The 20,858-nt window shown below is 39.0% G+C and overlaps 1 protein-coding gene across 1 annotated transcript in view; it reads left to right on the forward strand.

The window, feature by feature from the left end:
• Positions 1 to 20,407, forward strand: part of LOC135475460 (anoctamin-7-like) — a 56,233-nt gene extending 35,826 nt beyond the window's left edge. Inside the window, exons 8-21 of the mRNA XM_064755369.1 lie at positions 6,084 to 6,252; positions 6,619 to 6,709; positions 7,336 to 7,502; positions 12,665 to 12,747; positions 13,113 to 13,250; positions 13,657 to 13,852; positions 14,042 to 14,153; positions 15,042 to 15,194; positions 15,783 to 15,907; positions 16,425 to 16,630; positions 17,273 to 17,406; positions 18,020 to 18,110; positions 18,775 to 18,906; positions 20,182 to 20,407. Of these exons, the coding sequence (XP_064611439.1) occupies positions 6,084 to 6,252; positions 6,619 to 6,709; positions 7,336 to 7,502; positions 12,665 to 12,747; positions 13,113 to 13,250; positions 13,657 to 13,852; positions 14,042 to 14,153; positions 15,042 to 15,194; positions 15,783 to 15,907; positions 16,425 to 16,630; positions 17,273 to 17,406; positions 18,020 to 18,110; positions 18,775 to 18,906; positions 20,182 to 20,250 (1,866 nt within the window). The 3' untranslated portion in view covers positions 20,251 to 20,407. The remainder of the gene's footprint in view (positions 1 to 6,083; positions 6,253 to 6,618; positions 6,710 to 7,335; positions 7,503 to 12,664; positions 12,748 to 13,112; positions 13,251 to 13,656; positions 13,853 to 14,041; positions 14,154 to 15,041; positions 15,195 to 15,782; positions 15,908 to 16,424; positions 16,631 to 17,272; positions 17,407 to 18,019; positions 18,111 to 18,774; positions 18,907 to 20,181) is intronic.
• Positions 20,408 to 20,858: the final 451 nt, after the last annotated feature.

Consider the following 20,858-nt stretch of genomic DNA (forward strand, 5'->3'; position numbering starts at 1 on the left):
TCATTTCTTAGCTGTGTTAAGTTTCAAGATTCCCCTACTGCCATTGTTTTATCTTGCGGCCTCGATGGCAAGAAATAGTCAAATTTCCTGAATATGCTAAAAAAAACCTGAGCACTGTTTATTACCCAAAGGATACATGAAAAGGTACTGTAAAATGAAAAGTATGGTTTTAAACAAAATGAAGTTAAGGAATGTATGCACACACAAAAAAATAAGAAATTTAAATTTTCATTTTTGAGGGTATATATTTTATGTTTCTTAATTGCTCCTCTATTTTTCCATCAATGATCAGAAATATTTTGGGAGTAATGTCATCTATGAAGATACTGGGAAAGCTGGGCCAGCTTAACGCCCCAAATTCAGGCTCTTCCAATTCAGGCTCTTCCCACAACAAAGTCATTCTAATACCAAGTGATGTCACCGCAGCAGGCTATACTTAATTTCCAGACTGACCACTGGGGCGTCAGGAAAACTGCAATTCAAAGCCTCTTTGCCTCCCAAGAAGAAAGCCGAGATGCTTGTTTTGTATTTATGTGTGTAGGCCTGTATCATATACCCCATATTAAGAAATATAAACCAAATGTTCCAGGTATCCTAATTGTCACCCATATGTGCCGCTGTACCGTCGTATTGATTGAGTTCTGCCGTCCTTCACATACATACATGTAGATATACATCTCTGGGTTTGTCTGACCCCATGTGTCTGTCAACACATGTACCAGCTAAAGCCTAATGTATTTCCTCTCCAGTCTTAGGGTAAACACAATCAGCTCTTTGTGCACCAGCCACTCCTGCCTTTTGTCCAGCCAGAATAAGCCTGAAATGACATGAAGCAGGTTGCATTCCTGAACGGCACACATAATATATCACACCATCCAAACAGCTGTGGGTTCAGACTTCATGCATATATCGATTATCTCTTGGCTGATGTGGTAAAAATCATTAGATCTTGTACCTATGTAATGTATTACATATTCTCTCAAGTGACACCATGTACTGTATACATAGAGCTTTATTATACAGTCGAAGACTGGCAGATAGACAGTAAATGATCGATGTATGTGGAGATACACATAGCCTAGGATCTGCAGTGTATTCAAATATATAGTTGATTGGGTCAAACTTTACTGAGTTTTATTCATTGAGTACCAGATCTTCAGACACAAGTAAAATTGTGTCTTTTCAGTAAATCGAAAATTTGCCTTGGTATGATGAATGAATCTGTTGTTTTTTGTATTTTTTCTTTCAGTATTCTTTATCGTGCATGCAAAGACTTGTTGTCCGATCTGTTTTATTTCTGCATGTAACTAGTTGTGCCTGTTTACGGCCATTGACGGTTACTAGTGGCAACAGTCAGTTTCAGTTAGTAGTGGCAACAGCCAGTTTCATTTAGTAGTGGCAACAGTCAGTTTAAGTTACTAATGACAACAGACAGGTTCAGTTAGTAGTGGCAACAGTCAGTTTCAGTTACTAGTGACAACAGCCAGTTTCAGTTAGTGGTGACAACAGTCAGTTTCAGTTAGTAATGACAACCACTAGTGTCAGTTAGTAATGACAACAGTCAGTCGTAGTTAGTAGTGACAACAGCCAGTTACTAGTGACAACATCTAGATTCATTTAGTAGTGGCAACATCAAGTTTCAGTTACTGGTGGCAACAGCCAGTTTCATTCACATGTAGTAGTGGAAACAGCCAGTTTCAGTTAGTCGTGGGAACAGTCAGTTTCAGTTAGTAATGACAGCCACTGGTGTCAGTTAGTAATGACAACAGTCAGTTGTAGTTAGTGGTGACAACAATCAGTTTCAGTTATCATTGGCAACAGCCAGTTTCAGTTAGTAGTGACAACAGCCAGTTACTAGTGACAACATCTAGATTCATTTAGTAGTGGCAACAGCAAGTTTCAGTTACTGGTGGCAACAGCCAGTTTCATTCACATGTAGTACTGGAAATAGCCAGTTTCAGTTAGTTGTAGCAACAGTCAGTTTTGGTTGGTTGTAGCAACAGCCAGTTTCATTTACATGTACATGTAGTAGTGGCAAGAACCAGTTTCAGTTAGTAGTGTCAAGAACCATTTTCAGTTACTAGTGGCAAGAACCATTTTCAGTTAGTAGTTGCAACAGAACCAGGTTGAGAATCATTTTCTAATCAGTTCATCCTGTCAACAGCCAATTTCAGTTAGTAGTGTCAAGAACCAGTTTCAGTTACTAGTGGCAAGAACCATTTTCAGTTAGTAGTTGCAACAGAACCAGGTTGAGAATCATTTTCTAATCAGTTCATCCTGTCAACAGCCAATTTCAGTTAGTAGTGTCAAGAACCAGTTTCAGTTACTAGTGGCAAGAACCATTTTCAGTTAGTAGTTGCAACAGAACCAGGTTGAGAATCATTTTCTAATCAGTTCATCCTGTCAACAGCCAATTTCAGTTAGTAGTGTCAAGAACCAGTTTCAGTTACTAGTGGCAAGAACCATTTTCAGTTAGTAGTTGCAACAGAACCAGGTTGAGAATCATTTTCTAATCAGTTAGTCCTGTCAGCAGCCAGTTTCAGTTAATGATGTGAACAGTCAGTTTTCAGCAGTCAGTCATCTTGCTGATGGAAGTTGTTTGGTCAAAATTAATGTACGAAATGTTTCGAGCAATTTTTGCAGCAGTTAGGGCCATAATATCACTTCATGTCATGGAATTTCATGTCTGTAAACTAAATGTTCTCGTCAGTTTTCAAGTTATAACTTGATACTGTAGCAACCTTTGCTTTATGTACATGTATTTTTTTTTCATTAAGATCAAGATAATATATCACACAGGTATATATTTCTATTTAATCTATTTCTTATCATCAAGTACCAGTATGGAGCATTGACCACTTCCATGTACAGATAGCTGGCAGCAGGTGGTGCTGACTGCCCTCATCTTCATTTCCCAGTATTTGATTAATCAACATCGCACTATCTGACACCTGCCACTTTGCTAAACCTCCCTACCAAGATTGAAAACCATTTATGTAAATACCAGACTGACCTATAGTGATGGAAGTAACATGTAGGTCATTTCCTACAGATAAACTGTGTGTATATGCTCTCATTCTTGTAATCTGTACATGTATTTTTGCCCAATATCAAATACAGTATTAAAATCAACTGTTCAGGAATTTTTGATCGGCTTATTTGAAGAAGTGTAGTGCAAAAAGGTTATTATAGTTGATGAAAAATCATGTGATTATTGTTTAGTAAATTTTGGTTAAAAAATAATTAAGATGTTCGCCATTCCAAACAAATGCAAACAATATGTACCGGATACTGAGTTAAATGTGACCAAACAATATTGTTCTAAAGGATTACTTTTTTACAGTGTAGCTCACTTCTATGACTGTAGTAGTGCGTTAATGTAATTGTCATTGATCTGTCAGACCTCTTTACACAAAACATGAAGCAGCCATCTTCATTTGTCATGTAGAAGATGTGGAAGTAGCTCAGTTTTGATTGGTCTAAAATGTTTGTTCTTAGGTTTGGCCATCTATACTAATTGGTCTCCTGTATAGGCCTGTATTACTGTATATCAACGACCTTTATTCTGAGAGCAATAAGAAATATATTACTTTTGAATTGTGGAAGACATAATATTTCAAGTATGTTGTCATGGCAGTTGTGCACTCGCAACATTAAGAGGGTTTCGTGAATTTGGCTCTTGGTTTATACCAAGGGGTTTGGGATATGTAGTACGCCATGCATGTATATCAAAGAAGTTCTGTATATGTGTACAGTATTCCAAATGTTTCCAAATCCCAACAGGTTCATAGGCTTGTCTAGTGTTGGTCACAAATTCAGCTCTATTTACATCATCTACAAACATTTGTTTAGCAGACTATGGGAAGGACAACACAAAACACAAGGGAACAGCCACACAGCCATGTTAATCAGTGACTTCCAATACCATGTCCATGCCAAAAGTGCTTTGTGGGCACACTTGCTCATAAGCCATATCACATTGACTTACAACGATCGCTAATAACACATCATCACTTCTCTAACTCTCCAAGCCCAATAGCTGTGCTCATTGTGTACAAGACAAATTTGATATAACATAACTCACAGGCCTCTGTGGCATAGTGGTTAGTGTAGCCCAATGACCCAGAAGCCTCTCACCACTGCTGTCTCTGTGAGTTCAATTCCTCCTCAGGCTGGATTCCTCTCGGGTCATATGTGAGAAGGTCTGACGGATGGCCATTTGTTTCCACGTGGCTCTACCTGGTTTCCTCCTACCATAATCATGATAATGCTGGTTGCTGTCATTTCAGTGAAATATTCAGCATAAAACTCATTAAAAAAAATCAAAATAATTAAATCACCTTGCATGGTAATTGTTAGACTGTTGCGTGTATGCCAAGAACTAATGTTCGAACCAGTTCATTGAGTCATGATCATAATCCAGTGTACAGCTACATCTACTTGGATATCATTGATTTTTCATATTAATACCACATGTCTAATTGCTCTTGAATTTATGTGTGCTGTTTTCAAAACTTTGATAACAGATATGCATAATTTTTGTTTCGAGGATGACATATGTACACTGTAGGTGGCCGAGGTGGTTAGCTTGGCGCAGTGACTTAGGGGCTTGTCACTGATGCGGTGACTGTGAGTTCAAGTCCAGCTCATGCTGGCTTCCTCTCTGGCCATACATGAAAAGATCTGCCAGCAGCCTGCAGATGGTTGTGGGTTTCCCTGAGCCTGGTTTTCTCCCACCGTAATGCTGGCCACAGTTGTATAAGTGAACATTCTAGAGACTACTGTGTAAAACACCAATGAAAGAAATAAATAAATATATACACTGTTTTTTATTCTTTTTGATATATGGTTTAACATAATCTCCTGTGGATTTCCCACTTATGTACATCCTGTCAGTCATGTGTGTCAATTATACACAGTCTAGTGCTAATCAATGTACAAGGATGCCCAGGTGAAATCAGCTCACTGTATCATGCAATATTGTGTATAAGCCACGAGGCATCCTGAGGAACAAGTCTGTGAGCTATTTTTACCTGTGTATTTAGTATTGATTACTGCGACCTCATTAGAGCTGATTGTTGGGTCATATATGTTTGAAGTCATGTATTTAACCTGTTATTTGATTATATTGTCAAGCAATCTTGTGATAATAGTCAGTCAATTACTCCTAGTAATCAGTTAACAGCACTATGTCATTACTTTGACACTTAATTTCGGCTTTTTGTTTTAAATGTGTTAATACTGTAATGTAGCCAGCACAAGAGATAAATTATGAAATGTGAAAAAAATGTAATATATGGAACAATTTCACCTGAAGTCTGACAATAAACAATCTGGACTTTTTATTTTCAATTTAAAATTATTAAATTATTTAAACCTTCTCATATTTCCATAAAGTTGATAAATTTGTCAAAATGCACTGAATGACAAAATGTGAAGAATGTAGGATAGTATCAGTGTGCCCACAGTGTGAGGCTCACTAAATCTGGTCATGGCCCAGTGCCTTGAGGCGGGATGTGGCTCAAACTTGAGGCTCAGTGAGGTAGGATGAGGCCCATTATTATAAAGGTAGTTTAAGGCAGGATGAGGCTTGATCAGTGAGACCAACTGAGGCTTAGTGAGGCTGGATGAGGCTCCGTGAGTCTGGATAAGGCTCAGTGAGGCTAAATGAGGCACAGGCTGGATGAGGCTCAGTGAGGCTGGATGATGTGCATTGAGGCTGGATAAAGCTCAGTGAATGAGGATGAATACTCATTGAGACAGGATAACACCATAAACTGATGAAAGATTTTTTTTTTCAGCTTTTTAACCAACTTCAATTCTCAATAAATTTGACCAGTAAAGCATAACTTTAAATTCAATTTGAAAAGATAACTCATAAGATTTTGAAGACTAAATTGTACTCTTTGTATGAACTTAATATATAAAATAACCTAACCAATACAGAGAACATTCATCTGATATGCCTTTAGACATGCATGCCTGTGGTGGAATTTGCTGAGGATTTAGGCTATGTGGGATAAGTTTTACAGAAAACAAAAATTTTGAAGACCAGAATTGAATTTTCGTGTGTTTGTCCTCAGGGAGAGTTTGAGACGCCCCCTGGTCAGTACTCTGCCCCAGAAGCCTTGAACCCTCGCCAGATCTTGTACGAGTACTGGGCACGCTGGGGAAGATGGTACAAATACCAACCACTGGACCACATCCGAGAGTATTTTGGAGAGAAAATCGGCATCTACTTTGCTTGGTTGGGTAAGAACCACATGTACTTACTTCAATATACCCAAAAGCCATGTATTTTCATTCATTTTGCTGTTTTCATTCACTGGTCCCTTGGCCATATTTTGCGTCATCTGTGATGAAAATTGGCCATATGAATATTGCACTCAAGGCTCTTCGTAATTAAAGACATTTCAATCAAAGTTTGGATCTATTTACTTCTCCGTTGATTTACAGTAATTCTCTGCAATGTACATGTATTGTTGCAAGGCCTGTATTTATGAGTAATCTCCCCTGAAAATGTGAATCTCCTGCAGAGTTTATGATAAACCTACATATAGTAGATCACTCCAGTTCCTAGGGATGTACTACCAGTCTTTGTGTTGTTGTTGTTTTCAGGGTTTTACACAGCCTGGTTGTTGCCAGCTTCTCTGGTTGGAGTGTTGGTCTTTCTGTATGGAGTGCTCACCATATCCTGGAATATTCCTGCGTGAGTATCATGTATTAGCATCCATAATAATTCTTGCCGCACACAGCCTTTTGTTTAAGAAATTGTAGATATACGTTGTAACAGTATACAGAATAGTATGGGGAGACCCAATGACAAAACAACATGCAGTCACCCAAAAATGGAATTATTATTAAGATAAAAGACTTAAAAATAACACTCCAACATACATGACAAGCAAGAAAGGACTACATTAACATATGTATGAATTTAAGCAGTAGCTGTAAAAATCAGGTTGCCTATTGTACACTGTTAGCCAACAGTTTCTTAAGAGAATGTGGATGTATTGGTTAATATGAAGATGCTGCCTAAGCTAAGCTTCTGGCCACAGGATCACAAAGGTGTCTTAGACATACATGTAGTTAGTCTTAACTTGTGGTTAAGTGTAAATTTTTGTGCAGTAAACTGCTTTAAAGTTAAGACTAACTACTAACTACTAACTGACACAAGTCTAAGGTAGCCCTGTGATCCTGGGACCTGGAAATCATTCAGATCATTAGCAAGTTTCAAGATGGAGTTCTCTGTGAGTCGCAAGTGATATGAGATCATAAATTTGCCGCTGTTCACACTCTAAAGCTAATGGTCATTATTTTTGCCAATGTTTCCAGGAAGGAAGTGTGCAATAGTGGTGAAGACTTCAAGATGTGTCCTCTCTGTGATGAGGACATTGGCTGTGAGTTCTGGTATCTCTCAGATGTCTGCCTCTTCATCAAGATCTCCTACCTGTTTGACCATCCGGGAACAGTTTTCTATGCTGTGTTCATAGCATTTTGGGGTAAGTTTTTTTTTACCAGAGCACCATATATGGTATCATCACAAGGCTCCAAATGGTTGAGATTTTGAGTTCTGATTGATGACCTGGACAAAACTTCATTTATTAAATGTATTTGATTCAAGTTTTATGCCATACTCAAAAATATTTCACTTATGTGAAGGCCGTCAGTATTATGATGAAACCAAGCAGAGCCCCAGGGAAACCCATGACCATCCGCAGGTTGCTGGCAGACCTTCCCGCTTACATCCGGAGAGGGACACAAAACTTCAGGTCACCCATTATGATTTAAAAGTGTAAAATGTATTCTATTTGTATAATTATAAAACAAATATAGAAGCAGATAAAATCCAACGAACAGTCTTTATGTGTCTGAAATCATGAATGTTTACATTGTGCAAATTCATCTTTATGATGACCAGGGCTAACTTGCAGGTAGCCCTCTAAAAGCTAAGAGCACATTGCTGCCATGGGCTCAATTTGAGGTAAACAAGTTTATTTTGAGCTCTTAAGCATGAATGAATGACCAAGAATTTTGACTCCTGATGTCCAAATATATATGGGATAAGAAATATCGCTCAGTATTTCTGGTCAGTGTTACAAATGTCATCATGGATGCTGTGATTACATAGTCACCATGTGCAAACAGAGGGGCATTCCTTCAGCACTTGGATTGAGGACAACATGCATGGATGCTGTGGTTACATAGTCACCATGTGCAAACAGAGGGGCATTCCTTCAGCACTTGGATTGAGGACAACATACATGGATGCTGTGGTTACATAGTCACCATGTGCAAACAGAGGGGCATTCCTTCAGTACTTGGATTGAGGACAACACACATGGATGCCTTGATTACATAGTCATCATGTGCAAACAGAGGGGCATTCCTTCAGCACTTGGATTGAGGACAACATGCATGGTTGCTGTGGTTACATAGTCACAATGTGCAAACAGAGGGGCATTCCTTCAGCACTTGGATTGAGGACAACACACATGGATGCCTTGATTACATAGTCATCATGTGCAAACAGAGGGGCATTCCTTCAGCACTTGGATTGAGGACAACATGCATGGATGCTGTGGTTACATAGTCACCATGTGCAAACAGAGGGGCATTCCTTCAGCACTTGGATTGAGGACAACATGCATGGATGCTGTGGTTACAGTCACCATGTGCAAACATAGAGGCATTCCTTCAGCACTTGGATTGAGGACAACATACATGGATGCTGTGGTTGCATAGTCACTATGTGCAAACAGAGGGGCATTCCTTCAGGACTTAGATTGAGGACAACACACATGGATGCTGTGGTTACATAGTCACCATGTGCAAACAGATGGGCATTCCTTCAGCACTTGGATTGAGGACAACATACATGGATGCTGTGGTTACAGTCACCATGTGCAAACATAGAGGCATTCCTTCAGCACTTGGATTGAGGACAACATACATGAGTGCTGTGGTTACAGTCACCATGTGCAAACAGAGGGGCATTCCTTCAGCACTTGGATTGAGGACAACATACATGGATGCTATAGTTACATAGTCACCATGTGCAAACAGAGGGGACAACATACATAGATGCTGCGATTACAGTCACCATGTGCAAACAGAGGGGCATTCCTTCATCACTTGGATTGAGGACAACATACATGGATGCCTTGATTACAGTCACCATGTGCAAACAGAGGGGCATTCCTTCAGCACTTGGATTGAGGACAACATACATGGATGCTGTGGTTACATAGTCACCATGTGCAAATAGAGGGGCATTCCTTCAGCACTTGGATTGAGGACAACATACATGGATGCTGTGGTTACATAGTCACCATGTGCAAACAGAGAGACATTCCTTCAGCACTTGGACTGAGGACAACATACCTGGATGCTGTGGTTACATAGTGACAATGTGCAAACAGAGAGGCATTCCTTCAGCACTTGGACTGAGGACAACATACATGGATGCTGTGGTTACAGTCACCATGTGCAAACAGAGGGGAATTCCTTCAGCACTTGGATTGAGGACAACATACATGGATGCTGTGGTTACATAGTCACCATGTGCAAACAGAGGGGCATTCCTTCAGCACTTGGATTGTGGACAACATACATGGATGCTGTGGTTACATAGTCACCATGTGCAAACAGAGGGGCATTCCTTCAGCACTTGGATTGATGACAACATACATGGATGCTGTGGTTACATAGTGACAATGTGCAAACAGAGGGGCATTCCTTCATCACTTGGATTGAGGACAACATACATGGATGCTGTGGTTACATAGTGACAATGTGCAAACAGAGGGGCATTCCTTCAGTACTTGGATTGAGGACAACATACATGGATGCTGTGGTTACATAGTCACCATGTGCAAACAGAGGGGCATTCCTTCAGCACTTGGATTGATGACAACATACATGGATGCTGTGGTTACATAGTGACAATGTGCAAACAGAGGGGCATTCCTTCATCACTTGGATTGAGGACAACATACATGGATGCTGTGGTTACATAGTGACAATGTGCAAACAGAGGGGCATTCCTTCAGCACTTGGATTGAGGACAACATACATGGATGCTGTGGTTACATAGTCACCATGTGCAAACAGCGGTTCATTCCTCAGCACTTGGATTGAGGACAACATACATGGATGCTGTGGTTACATAGTCACCATGTGCAAACAGAGGGCATTCCTTCAGCACTTGGATTGAGGACAACATACATGGATGCCGTGGTTACATAGTCACCATGTGCAAACAGAGGGGCATTCCTTCAGCACTTGGATTGAGGACAACACACATGGATGCTGTGGTTACATAGTCACAATGTGCAAACAGAGGGGCATTCCTTCAGCACTTGGATTGAGGGACAACATGCATGGATGCTGTGGTTACATAGTCACCATGTGCAAACAGATGGGCATTCCTTCAGCACTTGGACTGAGGACAACATACATGGATGCTGTGGTTTACAGTCACCATGTGCAAACAGAGGGGCATTCCTTCAGCACTTGGATTGAGGACAACATACATGGATGCTGTGGTTACATAGTCCACAATGTGCAAACAGAGGGGCATTCCTTCAGCACTTGGATTGAGGACAACATACATGGATGCTGTGGTTACATAGTCACCATGTGCAAACAGAGGGGCATTCCTTCAGCACTTGGATTGAGGGACAACACACATGGATGCTGTGGTTACATAGTCACCATGTGCAAACATAGAGGCATTCCTTCAGCACTTGGATTGAGGACAACATACATGGATGCTGTGGTTACATAGTCACAATGTGCAAACAGAGGGGCATTCCTTCAGCACTTGGATTGAGGACAACATACATGGATGCTGTGGTTACATAGTCACAATGTGCAAACAGAGGGGGCATTCCTTCAGCACTTGGATTGAGGACAACATACATGGATGCTGTGGTTACATAGTCACCATGTGCAAACAGAGGGGCATTCTTCAGCACTTGGATTGAGGACAACATACATGGATGCTGTGGTTACATAGTCACCATGTGCAAACAGAGGGGCATTCCTTTAGCACTTGGATTGAGGACAACATGCATGGATGCTGTGGTTACATAGTCACCATGTGCAAACAGAGGGGCATTCCTTCAGCACTTGGATTGAGGACAACATACATGGATGCTGTGGTTACATAGTCACCATGTGCAAACAGAGGGGCATTCCTTCAGTACTTGGATTGAGGACAACACACATGGATGCCTTGATTACATAGTCACCATGTGCAAACAGAGGGGCATTCCTTCAGCACTTGGATTTGAGGAGAACATACATGGATGCTGTGGTTGCATAGTCACTATGTGGCAAACAGAGGGGCATTCCTTCAGGACTTAGATTGAGGACAACACACATGGATGCTGTGGTTACATAGTCACCATGTGCAAACAGAGGGGCATTCCTTCAGCACTTGGATTGAGGACAACACACATGGATGCCTTGATTACATAGTCACCATGTGCAAACAGAGGGGCATTCCTTCAGCACTTGGACTGAGGACAACATACATGGATGCTGTGGTTACATAGTCACCATGTGCAAACAGAGGGGCATTCCTTCAGCACTTGGACTGAGGACAACATACATGGATGCTGTGGTTACATAGTCACCATGTGCAAACAGAGGTTCATTCCTTCAGCACTTGGATTGAGGACAACATACATGGATGCTGTGGTTACATAGTCACAATGTGCAAACAGAGGGGCATTCCTTCAGCACTTGGATTGAGGACAACATACATGGATGCTGTGGTTACATAATCACCATGTGCAAACAGAGGCGCATTCCTCCAGCACTTGGATTGAGGACAACATACATGGATGCTGTGGTTACATAGTCACCATGTGCAAACAGAGGGGCATTCCTTCAGCACTTGGATTGAGGACAACACACATGGATGCCTTGATTACATAGTCACCATGTGCAAACAGAGGGGCGTTCCTTCAGCACTTGGATTGAGGACAACATGCATGGATGCTGTGGTTACATAGTCACCATGTGCAAACAGAGGGGCATTCCTTCAGCACTTGGATTGAGGACAACACACATGGATGCCTTGATTACATAGTCACCATGTGCAAACAGAGGGGCATTCCTTCAGCACTTGGATTGAGGACAACATACATGGATGCTGTGGTTACATAGTCACCATGTGCAAACAGAGGCGCATTCCTTTAGTACTTGGATTGAGGACAACATATGTGTTACACATACAGTTGACTATTACCAGTGCTTACACTATTCATATAGGCATCAAAAATTTACCATCTGTGAACAAGTTGTTAAATAACAAACATTTGTACTTGTGACCTTTCATTCACTGAGTCAGTCAACACAAACGTATCTACTGTAATTCTTAAATCTTTTCACAGGTATTTTCTCAAGTATATTCTGAGAACATTGTTCTGCATAGACTGATAAAATTATACTTTTTGTGAAGTTCCAAAATTGGTCAATTCAATCAATGTAGTTTTGTCTCAAAGGTACATAAATCAGACTGAAAGTTGCTCTTTCATTGGCTGAAAGGTTGAGGAATTATGGTACCTTTTGATCTCAGCATTGGCCTTGTGTAAAAATTCAGTTCAGTGAAATCCTCACCGAGTCACTTTATGTATGATGTTTGTCACTTCAGCTGTTACATTCCTGGAATACTGGAAGAGGAAAACTGCAAGTCTGGCACATCATTGGGACTGTCTGGACTTCGAAGAGGAAGAAGTGAGTGACTTCAGATTTCATTCCCTAATGATTAAGTCGCACACTTTTCCTGATTCCTTGAGTTCTATTGATCTTACAAAAGTATTTTGAGGTTTGTTTTAAGAGGTTTGATCATATCCTAATGGTCAAAATGTAAATTTCAGAAATTTTTATGATGTTGAAATTCTTGAAAACATTTTTGGTAACAGATGTGGCTGATATTTAGTGAAAGGTAATTATTTGGGTTATTCTAAAATGATAGCAAATAATAAAAAAAATAAAACAATAATAAAATTTTTGCCGAAAGTTTTTTATAGAGCCTCTTTATACAATAATTAAACAAATAAAAAAAATAACTGACAAGAGATTGTGAATGGTTGTTTCAGGAGAGACCCCGCCCCCAGTATGCTGCCATGGCGCCATTGAGGGAGATAAACCCAATAACAGGGATTAGTGAGCCATACTTCCCTGATGAGAAAAGACTTCCAAGGATTTTGTCTGGGATGGCTATGATTATCATTATGGTAATTTTTTTATGATCCATGAATCAAAGAGACCCGCACAAAAAATTTGCTGATGTTAATTTTTACATTTTAAACACAAAAGAAACAAGTGACTCTAATGCTACATCTTTGAAATTTTTGGATTTGGCTAAATCAGAAATTGTATCGTTTAGTCACATTCATTTTCAAAAAAGAAACAAAAAAGTTTTTGATATGTTACAGACGTCTGCGCTTATTTTGCTCTACTTACATACGGATCATAGACAATACAGTATACATACATATGGATGTCTTGCTGTACACAAGCTTATTAACAAGCTTATGAAGCAAATGTATATGTGGATGTCTACATCTAGTTATTTTTTCTGTTTCCCTATGCTGCAACAGAAATTATACAGTATCACTTTGTTTTTTCTTTCCCTTGTAGATCGTTCTGGTCTTAATCTTCATTGTGGCTGTTATTATGTACAGAGTGCTCATCAGTATACCTTTATTCCAAAGCAAAACTTTACGGCCAAACGCTGCAACCATCGCCAGTATGACTGCAGCTGTGGTCAACTTGATCCTTATCATGGCGCTCGGAAAGGTTTACGAGAAATTGGCTTTAAAACTGACTTTATGGGGTAAGGATTTTTTTTTTTTGTAATTTTTCACAGTAAAATACAAATTCTTAAGCCACTATTATAGTTTCAGATCAATAGCAGATTACACATTGTTCTTGTTTAAATGCAAAATTGTGAAATGTAAAGTTGTTCTTGGAAAGATCCAATATTTTTTTTACTGAAAACCATTGTATATTTATTTTCCTTCAGAAATGCATCGAACACAGACAGAGTTTGAAGACCAGCTGACCTTCAAAGTTTTCATTTTCCAATTTGTCAACTTCTACTCCTCTATAGTTTATATTGCATTCTTCAAAGGAAAGTAAGTACTTGTATGTGCACTGAGGCTACTTTGTCTCAGCATTTGTACATGTATAACTGCAACTTTCTTTTAATGATATAATTGCATGTGGGAAGGTCCATCAGCAACCTGCGGATGGTCGTGGATTTTCCCCGGGCTCTGCCCGGTTTCCACCCACCATAATGCTGGCTGCCATCGTATAAGTGAAATACCCTTGAGTGCGGCGTAAAACACGAATCAAATAAATAAAATAAATACGTAATGATATAATTTTGTTTCTGATATGGAATTCATGTTTTGTGTTTTGGACTTAAGGCCACAGCAGTTTAATTTTTTGTTCAGTGGGCAAAATGACTCGCTTTTAAATGTCATCATAGGGTATAAATAATTGAAAACTCATATAATTTTCGGAAAAGGTGGTCGGTGCTAGTAATTGTTCATGTTAGGACATACTTATGTGATTGGAAAGCCTTGAAAAGATGGAAAATCAAAAAAAAAAAAAAAAAAAAATCAAATGCCAGTACAACAAAAGGGTGGATTTGCGATTTTGTTTTTATTCCATTTTTGGATTTTTTTTTTTAGGGTCGGCTAAAAACTCACATAACTAAATAAAACTGGTATATGGAAACATTTAACACATCTATTTAGAAAAGATAATATTTTCAATATTTGTCATACCAATAGCCCAGAAATTAGAAACAAACAGATGTAATCCATAATTGTTCTCTCAGTGTAAATCTATAATTTATTTGTTCAATTCTTTTTTTGTGAAAATGATTCAAGCTGAGAACATTTGAACTGCAATACAGTTTATGTTTGGATGAACATTTAAGAGGCTGTCTTGTCAAAGACACAAAATGTGAGAGTCAGTCGAAACCTCAGAATACCAATTTTCACTTTGACTTTCAGATTTGTGGGTTACCCTGGCAACTACACGCGTTTCTTTGGTTTGAGGAATGAGGAGTGTAACGCGGGTGGTTGTCTGGTAGAACTGGCTCAGCAGTTAGGCGTCATCATGATCGGTAAACAGATGATCAACAATGCTCAGGAGGTCATTGTCCCGTAAGTGGGTGTGGTTTAACTTTCTCTAATTGGTTACTACAGGTCTTCCAGTGTGCTGTTTGACAAAACTATGATGGTTGAGTTGCTAAAGGCTGTTCTGTATTCTAGTGGTAGACTTTACATCCATTCTCAGGTTAAAACATTCTTAACTGGAATCTTTGAGTCTAATTCGCCTAGCTCTCAACAGAAGTGGATAAAAGAGATGTGGTCACATGGAGATGAAAATGGTCACCCACAGAGTTTGCATGCTAGCTAGAAGGAAGCATTTTCTGTGTTACGAAATCACTTCATACTGATGATATCTAAGGGGAATAACCCAATGTCGGAGGTGGTATGAGAAATTCAGCATTTCAAAATCAGTTGATAAATTTCACACTGTTGTGGAGTGAAGAAAGAGAGGGTAAAAAAACTCTCTTAAATTGTAGTCCACATAACGTTTTGATGAAGAAAATGTTTCATTTAGTTACAGCTCTTGTTTCATGGTGACAAGCTGAGTTATCTGACTTGTTCCTCATTTGGTGTGTCATAAGGTACAAGTAGAATTAATGAAAATACTTAATAAATTCTATATATGTATATCTTTTACAGAAAATTTAAAACCTGGTTGCGGAAAAGGAAAGTGAAGCTGGGCAATAATGTGGCAAAGACAAGATGGGAGGAAGACTATCAGCTGATTGACTATGAGGGTCTCTTCCAGGAATACCTGGAAATGGGTAAAGTTTGGCTCTTGTTAAAATTTTAAAATATTTCTGTCATTAGGAGTTTTCCTGGTTATAGTTACAGAGGAACTGATGTAGGAAATACCTCAAAGTTATGCTTACTGGAACTATTTTTCTTCAAGCTAGGTTTTAAAGGACAAAACTAAAAACTTTTACTAGATTTCAGATGTTTTAACCGACACACACCTACCCTAATATGTTTTAATGGAAGCAAAATTTCAAAAAAATGGAAGTGACACATGCTGCATATAGGCAGTGCAACGACAACATAATGTTAATATCAGCATACACTGTTTGGTCGATGAGCTATTTGTGTGTGATAGCTATTTGTAGCTGACTTTGACTTACCTCCATCAGTTAGTGTATGCAGAAGTTGGTTGTTGTTTATGAACCTTCATAAATCACTTTTGACTTATGACCTACTCCGTAGCCCCAAACAAGATGGTGGGAGTTTCTTATGTATGAAGTTGTTCTGACATTCCTTTAACATTCTAACTCTTTATCTCTGCAGTGCTACAGTTCGGCTTCATCACCATCTTTGTGGCTGCCTTCCCCTTGGCGCCCCTGTTTGCCCTCCTCAACAACTGGGTGGAGATCCGCCTGGATGCCCAGAAGCTGGTGTGTGAGACACGGAAACCTGTAGGGGAGAGGGCCCAGGACATTGGTGTCTGGTTCACCATATTGGAAGCCCTGGCCAGCATGGCTGTCATCAGTAATGTAAGGGACAGCACTCTACCCTGGCTCTTCTCATATTGACAAACGAAATATGACGTACAGTGTTAGCACGTCCTGTGTTCGATCTAAAATTTCGTTCATAACCGAGTTACGTATTTTTCCCGGTTCAAAGAGTTTCATTGAGTGCTTTGAAAGGTATATTTGGAAGGTAGGATGCTACCTTACTGGAAAAATGTAAGTTTCAGCCACCAAAATGTTATTTTATGACCATTTATCGGCCTCTAAAATTGCACTTTTTGAGAAAAGTTTTCAGGCCCTTGACCAATAAGATTCATATGTCTCTCTGGTTGGACAGTGGCATAAAGTCAAAAGGTTTGTCACATGCCTGCCGAAGAACAGTGGTTTACTCCAGGTGCTCCAGTGTCCGGTAAACCAGTAATTCTTGCGACATGTATGTTTAAGGGTACTCAGTTTTGACTAAATTTTGGCGTTTCTTGATATGCAGTTTAGACAGTTGAAAAGAAGCATAAGCAGTTTAATTTTGGACATTTACACACATTCATATGTTCCACCAATGAATGTCCTGGCTGTATAACAAAGCCAATAGTTTAATAGGATGTAACGTTGCATTGCAATGAGAGAAGCTGGGTGGATTATAAACTTGCATCTTTAATCTGTCCACAGGCATTTTTGATAGCATTCACGTCAGAGTTTTTGCCTCGGCTCTTGTACCAGTATGAGAGAGACTTTAACCTCTGGGGTTATACCAACTTCTCCTTAGCCTGGGCACCTAATGGCACTCTCACCGAGCCCTGCAGGTAAGGAAATGGGATTAACAATCAGGTGATAAATAAATGAGTAGTAAGTCAGGTGGACGTGACAGACAAAGAAGTTTGAGCATATCTCCCTGTCAAGATGAAACACAGGTTTAAACAGAAGGTCATGCCTAAGTTTTTGTACTTGGCAATGCATTCAAGACATTAAGGCATAAACCATGCAGACCTACTGTCTGTGCATGTTCAAAATTGTGTGTTTTAATTGTGCAACATTTCAGCAACATTTTGTGAAAAAAAAAAAAGATTGATGACAAGGTTTGGTTGATGGTCTGAAACATGCACTGTGCAAACTGTCACTCAAAAATGCTCTGCTGGCTGTATGTGGGAAGGTCTGCGGATGGTCGTGGGTTCCCCAGGGCTCTGCCCATTATCCTAGTACCATAATGCTGGCTGCTGTCGTATATGTGAAATATTCTTGAGTACGGTGTAAAACACCAATTAAATAAATAAATAAATATATCAGATGTCCTAAGGCTGTGGCATACTATGTTTGTATTTTGTGTAAACATTGTACTGTATAAATACCTTGTATTGTATAAATGCCTTGTAGTGTATGAATAGCTTAAATTTTATAAGTACCTCTCTATATCATCAGGTATCGAGCATTCCGGGATGAAAATGGCGATTACACTTTATTCTACTGGCGACTCTTTGCAGTCAGACTAGGATTTGTTATTTTGTTTGAGGTAAAATTTATTTTAACCAGTTACAGGTAATAACCTACATGTGCCAGTGTTCTCAATTACATTTACCTGTACACACAAGGTCCATTGTTGGAAGCCCTGTTCCCACCTGGCTGAATGTTATGCTGAACCATTACCACATAAGATTTGTATTGCATTGTGTATCAAGGGGTAAATTTGCCAGGTCTTAACCTCCCTAGTGTTATGATCAACAGGTCATGTATGAATCACAAGAGGTATCAAGTATTTCTTGTATAAATTGAATCTTGGATTCTTTGTAGATCTACATTGTAGATATATTAAAATTCATCTAAGAAGAGTACTGGTAAATGTATTTCACCGAAAGATTGCTATACAAAAATGCACTTTCAGAAGCACATCGAAGCCTTAAAATGATCCGTTTTGATGCCAACACTTAAGTTTTTCTGATAAGAAGTTATCCAGACATCACAAAAATGATGAAGTGGCCCTATAATGTGGATGAATCAATCAGAATCAAGCAATGTGTGGCTGGGAAAGTGCTAGACTTTAGATGATATACAGTCAATCACTCATGTATTATGTTCCCTTCTGTCTTGTTTTAAATTTTTAGAATTGTATGGATGCATTCTGCCAAGAGAACTTCCATAAGTTTAGCCAATGTCTTGACGATTTGTGTTTGTTACAGCACATAGTGTTTGGGATCAACAGACTGATCGACATCTTGGTTCCCGATGTGCCTCAGGCTCTGGAAGTGAAGATAAAGCGAGAGCGATACCTGGCCAAACAAGCACTGGCTGACACAAATACTGTATTTGGTGTAAGTTCTACTTTAGAATAATAGAATGAAAGGTCTTACAGGTTTTGGAGATGAGGTGTGGTTGAAAATTGACAACAAACTTTTAAAAGGCCGTGAAAAGTGCTGTGGATTAAAACCAGGAAGTTAACAGTACACACTTTTGGAACTCTATTTTATCTCAACCTGTAGTCAACAGGAATTCTTAAGTTAATGATTTTTCAGGACAGCGCAGCTCAATGACCCGGGGGCCTCTCACCAATGCGGTCGCTGTGAGTTCAAGTCCAACTCATGCTGGCTTCATCTCCAGCCGTATGTGGGAAGGTCCTGGAAGCAGCCTGCAGATCGTCATGAGTTTCCCCCGGGATCCGTTTTGATGCCAACACTTAAGTTTTTCTGATAAGAAGTTATCCAGACATCACAAAAATGATGAAGTGGCCCTATAATGTGGATGAATCAATCAGAATCAAGCAATGTGAAACCCCAGAGGTTTTCTCCCACGATAATGCTGGCCGTGGTCGTATAACAGAAATATTCTTGAGTACGGTGTAAAACACCAATGAAATAAATAAATTTCTCAGGACCATGAAAAGCACTAATTATTAAACTTGATGGCTTCAGCTGTAAGGCCATTGATCATTGAGATCAAAATCCAGTGTTCAAATCCAGGTCTTGCCGGATCAGATGTGACTTTAGTCACCCGATTTGTCAGGACTTTGCCAAAGTGTAATGTTTTTTAATCTGGTTTCCTTAACACATAAACTTGACCGATGTCATTATACGGAAAAATTCTTGAGCACATCACTAAATACTAATCAAATAATTTAAAATGAATAACTATTTTTGTGATGCCTGGATGTATTTTTTATTAATTACAAATTAACGTCTGGGATGGATTGAAAAGGTTTGATATATATTAGAATGAACCTTGTCTGATCAAAGCCATGAAGGTGACACTCCTAAATCCTAAATGTTTGTCTGTGTGTGTATGACTTGGGGAGATTCCACACAACCATTTTTGGGACGGTTACTCAGTCAGAATTTATAAGCTTGATCTTCACTATGCTTAGGTTTTGGTGCTGTAAGTTAATATTTTGACATGGTTATCTGAAGATAACATCAGGTTGTCAAAATAATTAAAATCTAAAATCCTGTTTCAAATTATGATTGAAGTCAGAAATGGCCTTTTGGAATCAGACTCAAATGTTTACTGATTGGTTACTTTTGCAAACTGGATAGCTAAAAAACGTCCTAAAGACTTAAAGAGTCATATATATCTCATGTCTGCTTTGATTTCAGATCACAAAACCAAGTGATAAAGAAGATGCAAGTCCAGATGATGTTACAGTGAGAATTGAAGGAAAATAGCTTCCAACACTTAGGAACATTCATTAATGTATCCTCATTAAAAACAAATATATTTACTTGTGCTCTCAAACTGATTTTAATGAGTAACTATTTGCAGGATATGTTTTTTTTCTTTTCTAAAGATGTTATCAATATTGAACTTGTTTTCTTTTTATCCAGTTGCACTCTTGTATTTTTAAGTAATTTGTTTTCATTTTATCTTTTTTTTTTGTTTCTTGTTTTTTGTTTTTTTGTTGTTGTTTTTTTTTTTGCTCAAATTGTGGGGTTTGTCTTCTTGCAATCTCTTTTGTTTGACACAGATCAAGTAGAGATCCCAGTAATTGTGTTGTTGTGAAACGTGACAGTTACCTGTATTAGTGTTTGTGATACTCTTCTTCATATGGGTACATCTCTTTATTGGGCATGGAGGCTAGAGTAGAAAGATGACACTTCAGTAATCGGCTTGTGTGAAATCAGTTGGCCTGATGATGAAGTGTCAAAAAATGGTTGTGAAGTACATTCCTCAATGTACAATCTAAGATTTTATGTACATAGCTTCTTGTTGATACAGTGACACAATGCTTCTGAGAAAAAAAATGAAATCCTTAAACTGAATTTAATGAAGAATG

Source organism: Liolophura sinensis, chromosome 9, assembly GCF_032854445.1.
Source record: "Liolophura sinensis isolate JHLJ2023 chromosome 9, CUHK_Ljap_v2, whole genome shotgun sequence".
Lineage (NCBI taxonomy): Eukaryota > Metazoa > Mollusca > Polyplacophora > Chitonida > Chitonidae > Liolophura > Liolophura sinensis.